This window comes from Penaeus japonicus, unplaced genomic scaffold, assembly GCF_977035675.1.
Source record: "Penaeus japonicus unplaced genomic scaffold, GWHDUDI00000001_assembly GWHDUDI00000021, whole genome shotgun sequence".
Taxonomy (NCBI): Eukaryota; Metazoa; Arthropoda; class Malacostraca; order Decapoda; family Penaeidae; genus Penaeus; species Penaeus japonicus.
In genome coordinates, this window is record NW_028234423.1 from 30,944,147 (window position 1) to 30,954,146 (window position 10,000).

At 39.6% G+C, this 10,000-nt stretch overlaps 1 protein-coding gene across 2 annotated transcripts in view; it reads left to right on the forward strand.

Moving 5' to 3' along the window:
• Window positions 1-10,000, forward strand: part of LOC122263659 (uncharacterized) — a 41,966-nt gene that overhangs the window by 29,460 nt on the left and 2,506 nt on the right. For both annotated transcript variants that reach the window (XM_086548978.1, XM_086548979.1), the window contains exon 9: window positions 1-10,000. This exon is cut by the window's left edge and continues 2,210 nt beyond it; it is cut by the window's right edge. In XM_086548978.1, coding sequence (XP_086405104.1) covers window positions 1-10,000 — 10,000 coding nt within the window.

Here is a 10,000-nt window from a genome sequence, read left to right on the forward strand (position 1 = left end):
GATATGTTTAACCAGGTAATTTCGGGTGACGTGTCTGAAGATTTTGTTGGTAAACTAGAATTTGCACTTGAGGAATTAAGACTTTTTGTAACCAACTTTGACACCAGTGCCGGAAATGGTGTACAAAACATAGTCGAGGCCATAGATCTTGCTAAAGAGGCTAAAACATCAGTTGATAACCAGATTGATCAAGCTACAGCAGAGGAAGACAATAGCATTGAGCTTCTCGAAAGCGCACAGTTCCAACTGACAGAATTACAGTCTCTTCTTCAGCAGTTAAGAGCAGGAGATACTGAGATAAAGAATAATGTAGTCGATGATGTTGCAAACTTTATTGATGAAATGAAAGAAAATAAAGACTTTATGTCAGAGAAAACAATTCAAAAGTTAGTTTCCATGAATGGAAAAATATTAGATCTAGTTATTTTAAAAGAAGATTCAGTAACAATAATTGGCTTTGAAAATACTTCAGAAGATGTTGTTGAAGCCATAGACGACCTAAAATCAGTTCTTTCAGAGGATCTTTCAGATGAGCAGGAGTTAGCTGAGTTGACAGCCTCGTCAACAGTTCTACAAAATGTGAAGACTGAAGTTACAAAAATTTTAAAAGTTGTAATAAGTATCCAAGAATTTGAGATAACTAGCACAGAAAACACTGACACCATAACCGGTTTTAAGGAAATACTTGAAAATATCTTAGAAACTACTGTTTTCACTGCAGACACCGTTGAACAGTTAAGAGGTGTTGTTGAAGGGCTTGAAGCCATTAAAAGTAGCAATGAAAAACCTGATAACATTGATGACTTACAGATAGCTGTTGAAGATGTTGAAGAAGCAGTTGACGAGTCTTTGTCTGAAGTCCAATCAAATATCGCAAGTAAAGCCACCATGAAAATTTCAAAAATAGCTAAGAAAACACTGGAGGATATACAAATGAAACTCAGTGTTACCATTGATAATTTTGATGCTGAACAACTGATTGGTGAAAATATGGAAGAACTCAGTATAGTAATTGAAATTTCCAAAAAAATTGGTAAAAACTTGGATTCAGCAACTATGGAGGATATTACCCAGCTAAAGGAAACGTTTGCTGCTGCTGAAGAAAAACTGAATCTTCTCAGTGATGGCCAGGGTGTTGGTAACCTTGTGGATGCCCTGACTGCTGTGGAAAGAGCAATGGACTCTTCGATCAGCAGACAAACGGAATTAGAAGCTTTAGGAGAACTTGACATGGAAGAACAGAGTCTAGATTCAATACTTATGGTACTTAAAGACATTCAGAGTGAAATTGATTCCAAAATAACAACGATTGGAGATACAGTTACGGCTGATTCAAGTGAAGAACTGGAAATAATAACAGTTCTCAAGGACATAATGAAAGACTACATAGACATGGTCTTTGAAACGACAGATACAGATCTTCAGTCCAACCTAGATGAATTGAAGGGAATTGCAGTTACAGCAGGACAGGAAATATCAGGATTATTTGAATTACAATCTAGTGTATTGCAAGCAATTTCTGCTGTTGAGAATGAGCAGCAGTTTCTTATGATGACAAGGAATAGTCTTAATAAAAAGGCCATATTAAATAAAGCTTCTGAAGAACTATTAATCCTTGAAACGGAGATAGCATCACTGAGGACCTTCTTTGAAGGTAATGAAGCTGAATCAACTACACTGTTTGTTGTCGATGATATCCAAACCGTTTTGGATGAAATGGAATCAACAGATGCCATTACTTTTGATACAGTCAAGGAGTTGAGCAGACTAAATACAGAACTCGTAGGTGCCTACTCTTTGCAGAATATAGATACTGGAGTTTTTGATGAGATGGAAACTCAAATATCATTCATATCAGGGAATATAGAAGAATTGTTGGAAGAAATTACAGTAACTTCTGAAGAGAGGACAACTTCAACTACTATGCAATCCAGTAGCAAGATCATATCAGACATACAAGAAAGATTCGGATCACTCACTGTTGATTCTTCCACCGAAGAGAATAAAGATATAGAAGAATTTCTTACTGTACTCAACATTATAAAAGATATGTGTAGTGTAAGGGTAAATGATCTCGATAAATTGAAACAATTATATGAAACTTTTGAAACATTAGAAAATATTGGTGAGCTAGATGAGGTCAAGAAAAATACTGCTTTGGAGTTAATGGATGAAATATTATCTATTATTGTTGAAAAACTATCATCCACTCAGGCAGCTATAAAGATCACAGCCAAGTCTGCTGTACTGAAAAAAACAGTCGCTATTATGGAAATCATTTTCGAAGTAACATCTACATTCATCTTAGACATAGGTCTGGCATCAGAAGAATCCTCGAATGAGGACGTGACTAGCTTGATTGGTTTAGTCAAGGATATCTCTGTTACATCTCTCACTGCCGAGCAGATAACTGAAATAGAATCATCAGTTAAAAAGATCAAATCTATTAAGGTTACTGAAGGCATAGGCATCACAAACATACAAGAGCTTAAATCTGTGGCATCCACTAAGCTGGAAGAACTAATGAGCAGTGATGAAGTTCTAGCAAAAACAAAGAAGAACACTATGGAATTAAAGTTAGTGAACACCATTGAAGCTGCTGTTATAGATCTCAATATGATACTCAAGGATATATCTGAGAGTTCTGATACATCAGGTTCTGAAGGTGTCATTACAGAAATCAGCGATATCATTGTCGATGACGTAGATTTAATGACAGTTGAAAAAACCGAGGAGTTAAAGGAAAAGATTAACATCTTAAGATTAACTAAATCTACTATTAGTGGAGATGCTCAGACTATAAAAGGCATTGTAGATACTCTTTCAGTTTTAGAAGAAAGTGTCATCAAAAAGAAATCAATTAAAGAAAAAAGTAAGAAGAAAAATTCTGAGATGGCCGTATTCTTAGAAGCCGAAAGCACATTCTCAACATTGTCAGAAATAACAGGAGATCTTTTAGCCATTGGTGAGGAAACAGAAGACAGTGAAGAGAATACAGTTTTAGAACTAAGAGACATTTTGATTCAATTTGACTCTAATATTCTAGGAATAACAAAAACAACTTTGGATCAAGTAAAATCAAAAATATCTACATTGCAGAGTCTACTTGCTGAAAAGAAGGTCGGTAAAGGTATAAAACAACTTTCAGCTTTGATTTCTACTGTCAAAAGCAAACTATCAGACGAAATAAAAATGATTGTTGCAGATAACAAGAGAGAGGATATTATCAAGACCAAGCAGAAGTATCAGGAAGCTGCAACAAATGTTAAACAAGTGTTAATCAGCATTTTAAACACTTTGGGTGATGACAGTGGTGGTCAAATTATAGAGTCAGAAAAGATTACGAAAGTAACATCTATTTTGGAAAGAATTAAAGACAATATAGCTACCAAAAAGGACCTCAAGATATTAAATACCCTTACAGATGAGTTACAGGACATGACCGTTGAGCAGGAAATAATATCTGAACTAGATAATGCTATTACTCTTGCCGGTGACATAGATGAGTCACTAGGAGGTGGTCTTACGGAAGATGTTTTTGATTCAGAATATGCAAATGAGTTATATACCATAAAAGAGGATGTATCTTCACTCTCAGAAGCCGATTCCATATTGACCTCTGCATTAGATGAAGAGTTAACTGATGAGATGTTTACTAGTGTACTACAAAATGTAATGGAAATTGCAGGACAGACATCCATTAGCATGAGCTCTTCTTTCAGCAGCACCCTTGAGAAATTGACAAGTCAAGATATAGCCATGACACAAGAGAAAAAAGTTCAAGAATTAAAGAGTTTAAGACGAATGATAAAATCTACCATAGTTACACAATCATCAAGTATTTCTCAAGGTTCTGCTTCACAGTCAAGCGGAGAAAAACTAACTCTGTTCAAAAATGTTGAAGAAAAACTTTCGGGCATTCAAACTCTTCTTAGTACTATCAAAGGAAACCTTAGTGAAAGTAGTTCTGGTATGTCCCTGGATATTGTTGAGTTTGGGAATTTCAAAAACTTCTTAGAGCAAGACGGGTCGTATGAATCTGGTGACGTTGCTATTATGACGACTTTCACAGAATTTTTGTCAAGTGTAGTCATTAAAGTGGAGAGTGAGGATGTCAAAGAAATAACAATGCTTGAAGATCTAATGACAGTCGTGAAAGAGGAGAAGGCTTCTGTTTTGAATGAAGTTATTGAAACAAAGAGAGGTGCTACCAAAGATAAGCAGAGTGTATATTCAAAAGCTGCATGCCAAAAGATAAGAAGCTCTTACCAGTCAGTCATAAACACTGCAACAAGTGCTTCAGAGGAGCTAAGTGAAGTTAAAGAAGTAACAGAATTCTACTTTAAGCTGCAAAACATTGATGTAGCTACTATGACAGCAGTCGAAATCAAAACATTAGAAGAAGGTATGGCAAGTATCATGAGCAGTCTTTCTTCAACAACAACTGGTGTTGCTTTCTTGGATAATGTTATAGAGAAACTGGCATTTATTGATACTCGTGGTGCTGAAGTAGTAGAGAGGAAGAAAATGGAGGAAAACAATAGAATCATACAAAAATCACTTGAAAATACCGAGGAAACATTACAGTCTTCATTGCAAGCCCTTATGAGCTTACAATCAACAATGGGAGTGTTGTCTGAGGATGCAGAATATATTGAAGATCTTACCGTGACTGAGGCATATAATATCCTCTTCGAATACTCTTCTGATCTGAGACTTATTCCAGATGATTTTGGGGATCAACTTGCAGCCTTTGACTTCACAGCAATAACTGGAAGTGCAGGAAAAGGTATCAAGCATTTTAAAGAGCTTGTCAGTCTTACGTCTCAGTTCATAACTGCTTCACAGCAATCCAAAGAATTTGTTGCCCAATCTGAATCTGTTGCCCAATCTTTTGAACTTGAAAGTTCCATAACTCGAATCAAGGGAGCCCTGGACCAATTCGTTTTAGGAGGTTCAGAAGGTACAGGAGACCAAGAGGAAAATAATGGCATGGAAGGGGAAAATGAAGGATCAAGTCAACCTGAAGACCAAGAGGGTGTGGATGAGGAAAGTGAAGGATCTGATGACCAAGAGGGTATGGATGAGGAAAGTGAAGGACCTGGAGAACAAGAGGAAACTCCAGATACAGAAGAGGAAAATGAAGGTTCAAGTGGAACTGAAGACCTGGAACTAGATCAGGCATACTTATTTAATAGTCTCCTTGATACTGATTTCGACAATATTGAGGATTTGGAAGTTTCTAAGGTTATAAATTCAATTGAAAACTTCCTTGCATCGGATATAAATGCAGCTCTAGCAAATGTTGACATTACTCAAATAAATTATTTTACAGATACTCTTACTACTGTAAAGGCATCTGTATCAGAAAATATAAATGCTATGGAATCTAAAACTGCAACAAAGAGTTCTTTCAACATTGCAGAAGAAACAAGTAATACCTTGACCATCTTGAAAACCAGCGTCAGCAGGATGTCTACAATGAAGGGAAATAGTGACACAGCTGATATATTTGTTGAAGTAGAGACCTTACTGAAAAAAGTTACAAATGCATTCTTAGTAACACCAGACCTTCTTGCCGAAATTAGAACGTTCGCTTTCCAATTAAGCGCTGATAGCACTTCTGAAGGAGACACTGATATTGGGGATGTTACCAGCTTGATAAGTGCCATTGATTCAGCCCAAGATGTAGTTCAATCCTCTGTGTCATCTCAGTCAGCATTCTTAGTAGCCATGGAAGCAGGTGATGGTGTGCGTGGTGGTGGAGATGCAGGTAGTGATACCGAAGACACAGGTGGTGATGCCGGGGACACAGGTGGTGATGCCGGAGACACAGGTGGTGATGCCGGGGATACAGGTGGTGATGCCGGAGACACAGGTGGTGATGCTGGAGACACAGGTGGTGATGCCGGGGACACAGGTGGTGATGCCGGGGACACAGGTGGTGATGCTGGGGACACAGGTGGTGATGCCGGGGACACAGGTGGTGATGCTGGAGATGAAGGTGCTGGTGAAAGCTCAAACACTGGGTCATCATTTGGGAAGTCGTTGTTCTCGAAAGTCAGTATCCCAGAGAGTACTCTGAAAGTTTCACAACAAGCATTTGTTAGTACACAATTAGAACTGCTTATGGGAGATGTAATGGTAGAGCTTGAAGGACTAAAGAGTTTAGGTGGTTCTGGTGGTTCAGAGAGCTCAAGTGGTACTGATGGTGCAGGTGGATCAGATGGCACAGGTGAAACAAGTGGCACAAATACTGCTGATTCAGCTATTTCAAGTGAGTCAGTCATAAGCAGAGTAAATCTGATATTGCAAGACGCCACAACTAACATAAACAATCTTCAATACAGTACATTGATGGCTTGTGGTGCTATTATTCAGGATCTGCGTCAACTTCAGGAAACAGAGGGTGTTGTGGTAGATACAGCAGCTATAGATACTACACTCACAGCCATTGATACTAGTAAACAAACTCTTATGGAGTCTGCCGAATTGCTGTCAGGTTCTGCCACTGCGAGTAGGAGCGTGCTCGTTACTCAAGAATCTTCATCATTCATAGAAAACCTAGAAGGTCAGTTCCAAATCTTTGTAGAATCTGTTGGTACTGTGACAGATGAATCTCTCGTTATCGAAGACGAATCACTGTTGGAAGCGGCTTCTGCATTTACAAAATCATTAATTGAAATTAGTTTGATGAGTACATCAATCTCAGAGGAAACGTTCCAGTCATTTAAAAGAAGTTCTGAAGTTCTGTTTGCATCTGACCTTGTAGAAAATCCTCGCTTTATACCTGATCTGAAAGCTACAGAGCTCTTTGTATTGCAGTCAGATACTCCATTAAATAAAGTCATTGGTAGTTTTGCAGTTGAAAGCACTCTCCAAAAATCACTGACACAAGAAAAGTTATTTATTACCAAGAGTGCTCAGACAGTACTTGAAGAATTTAGTGTTGCTATGACCGAGATAAAGGAAGCAGGAGGTACTGATGATCCAGACCCTGCAAGTGCCTCCTCGGTACAAATGAAGAAGATCATCAAAGAGTCTAGAAGTATTCTAACAGAATGGACTTCCGGAGAAATCAAGTCATCCCAAGTAGAAATGTGTAAAGGCTTTTTGCGAGAGCTCCCTAGCCTCAAAGTTGCTCTGGAAGGTACTGCACCGCCACTTGAACTTGAAGAGCTGACTACAGAGATGGAGACTGCTACACAGAGTATTACCACAGCAATAGAAAATAAAGATAAGGAGGTTACGGAAGATGAGGAAGATGCTGCTGTGGATGGCGTGTTCATGTACTGTGGTCAACTAGAGTCATTCGCTGAGGGTATTGTGGAAAATGATGAGAATGGAAATGAAGTAGTATTAGTAGAAGTGGATAGCATGCTAACCTTCTTGAAAGAAGCATCCTCTGACCCCTTGAATATTGACATGGGGTCTGTGCAAGAAACCGTGGAACCCTTCATGAAGGCCATGCAGGGAGTGGAAGTAGGTTCTTCAGTTAAAAACTATAACGAAGTTGTACAGCTTTTGGGAGACATAACTAACTCATTGGCATCAACAAGGCAAGCTCGCATTTTTTCAAGAGCTGGAGAAGCTGTTTCAGGTATGATGGATCTCATACCATCTGATAGCAATGTTGAGGAAAGCGGTACCCTTAATGCAGTACTAGAGGTCCAGGAAGTGAATATGATGGTAAAATCTCTGACAACAAATGCCTTTTCAATATCGAGAATGGCAATTCGAGAATTGTCGGCAATGGCACCAAAGTTACAACTTGCGACTGAGAAATATGGTGGAGAAATAGCATTCCTTTCAGAACTACAGGAGAATTTGGCTTCCCTCTCAAAAAAAACAGAAAACTACGCCTTTTATTCACAAGAAGCATTTTATAACAAGAGAACATCTCAGATTTTAGAAGAATCAGCAAATGTTATTAAGACTGCTAGAACTAATCTAAGAACGCTCACAATGAACATGGGCAATGTAGAGACATATGACTTTAACCAACAAATTTCAGATGCCTATGACATATTGGTCAGTTTTGCTTCTGACTTGAACACTCTTCCTCTTGACTTTAAGTCACAGCTAGAAGAAATTGATTTCAGCACTGTGACCTTGCCAGATACTGATGGTACTGGTATCGAGAAACTATTAGAAGTTTATAAGATGATAGATGGTCTTTATGAAGCTACAGAAAGTTCAACCTTGAATAACCAGTATATGGAGTCCTTAGCTGAAACTGCGCCAGCAAATGATGCAATAGCAAGCGTCATCAGCAGTCTGACAAGCTTCATGATAATTCCTGCTGACGATAATGGTGAAGATGTTGACGGTGGTGAGGGAAGTAGTGATGGTGGTGAGGGAGATAATGCTGATGGTGAGGAAGGTAATGCTGATGATGAGGAAGCTAATGCTGATGATGAGGGAAGCATTAATGAAAATGAGGTAGAGGATGGTGGGGAAAATGAGAATGGTGAACAAGGTGGTGTCGCAGAAGACGAAATAGATGTTAATGGTATAATTTCAGAAGTACAAGAAATATCAGGGAAGTTATTTGTAGATGGGTTGATAATGTCAGAAGGCGACGTGGAAAAACTAGTCGTTGCCGGTGAAAAGTTGAGCAGCATCTCAGCTAGCAAGGGAGCCGAGCTGGAAGACATACCTGACTTGATTTCTGGATTATCTGAAACGTCTGCCCAACTGAGCCAACTTGTAAACGGATACGGGACAGCAGTTCAAAATAGGAAAATGTATTCCAATATTGAAGATATAGCCACAATGTCCACAATAGTAAAATCAGCAATAAACATGGGTGTTTCTACAGATGCTCAGTCTCTTGTTGATTCTATGGTTGAAATCTGTGAAGTTTTTGTAATGGGCTCAGCATTTATCTCCCAAGAAGATGTTATTTCTTTAAAGACTATATCTTACGAATTCACTGCTATGGCAAATGGCGATGCTGGTGTAGATGTAACCGTGTTAATGGATCTCATTGATCGGACAGAAACTGAACTTCTGCAAACACAAGGTTTCCTGTCTTCTCAGCAATTGTTCTTTGATACTATGATAACAGAAGAATTTGATATGGAGATGTTCAAATCCAAATCAGAAGAAAATTCGGCTTATCAACAATACTATTTCCTTGGTGTCATGAATAAGCTGCTCACAGACCTAACTGGCAGTCTGACAGAATTAATAGATGGAGGTGGAAGTGGCGCGGAAATGAACAAAACATCTATAATGAGCATTCGCGCTGCTCTGGGTAGTGCCAATGCAGATTTAGAAACGATGGACATGAATCTTGCAAATAAAATTGGAATGTCCATACTTGAAATCAAAGAGGCACAAGCCGATGGCCTATCTATCGATCTGGCAGCAGTTGAGGATCTTCGTACTTTTGCGGAAGATGTCCAAGTAGCATTCAGTGATGAAAATGAGAAGATGGAAGGCTATGGAAAGGCCATCACAGAGGTCTTTGCGGCTCAAGACGCACTAAGCTTCCTTGGTGTTTTTGAGGCCTGGTTTAGAGGGGAAGATGGAGAAGACGGAGCTGGAGGTGAAGGTGGAGCAGATGGAGGAGCTGGAGATGAAGGTGGAGCAGATGGAGGTGAAGGTGGAGCAGATGGAGGAGCTGGAGATGAAGGTGGAGCAGATGGAGGAGCTGGAAACGAAGGAGGAGCAGATGGAGGAGCTGGAGATGAAGGTGGAGCAGATGGAGGAGCTGGAGATGAAGGTGGAGCAGATGGAGGAGGGGAAGGAGGTGAAGGTGGAGCAGATGGAGGAGGGGAAGGAGGTGAAGGTGGAGCAGATGGAGGAGGGGAAGGTGGAGCAGATGGAGGAGGTGAAGGTGGAGCAGATGGAGGAGGGGAAGGAGGTGAAGGTGGAGCAGATGGAGGAGGGGAAGGAGGTGAAGGTGGAGCAGATGGAGGAGGGGAAGGAGGTGAAGGTGGAGCAGATGGAGGAGGGGAAGGAAACGAAAGTGCTGGCGACGATGAAGACGATG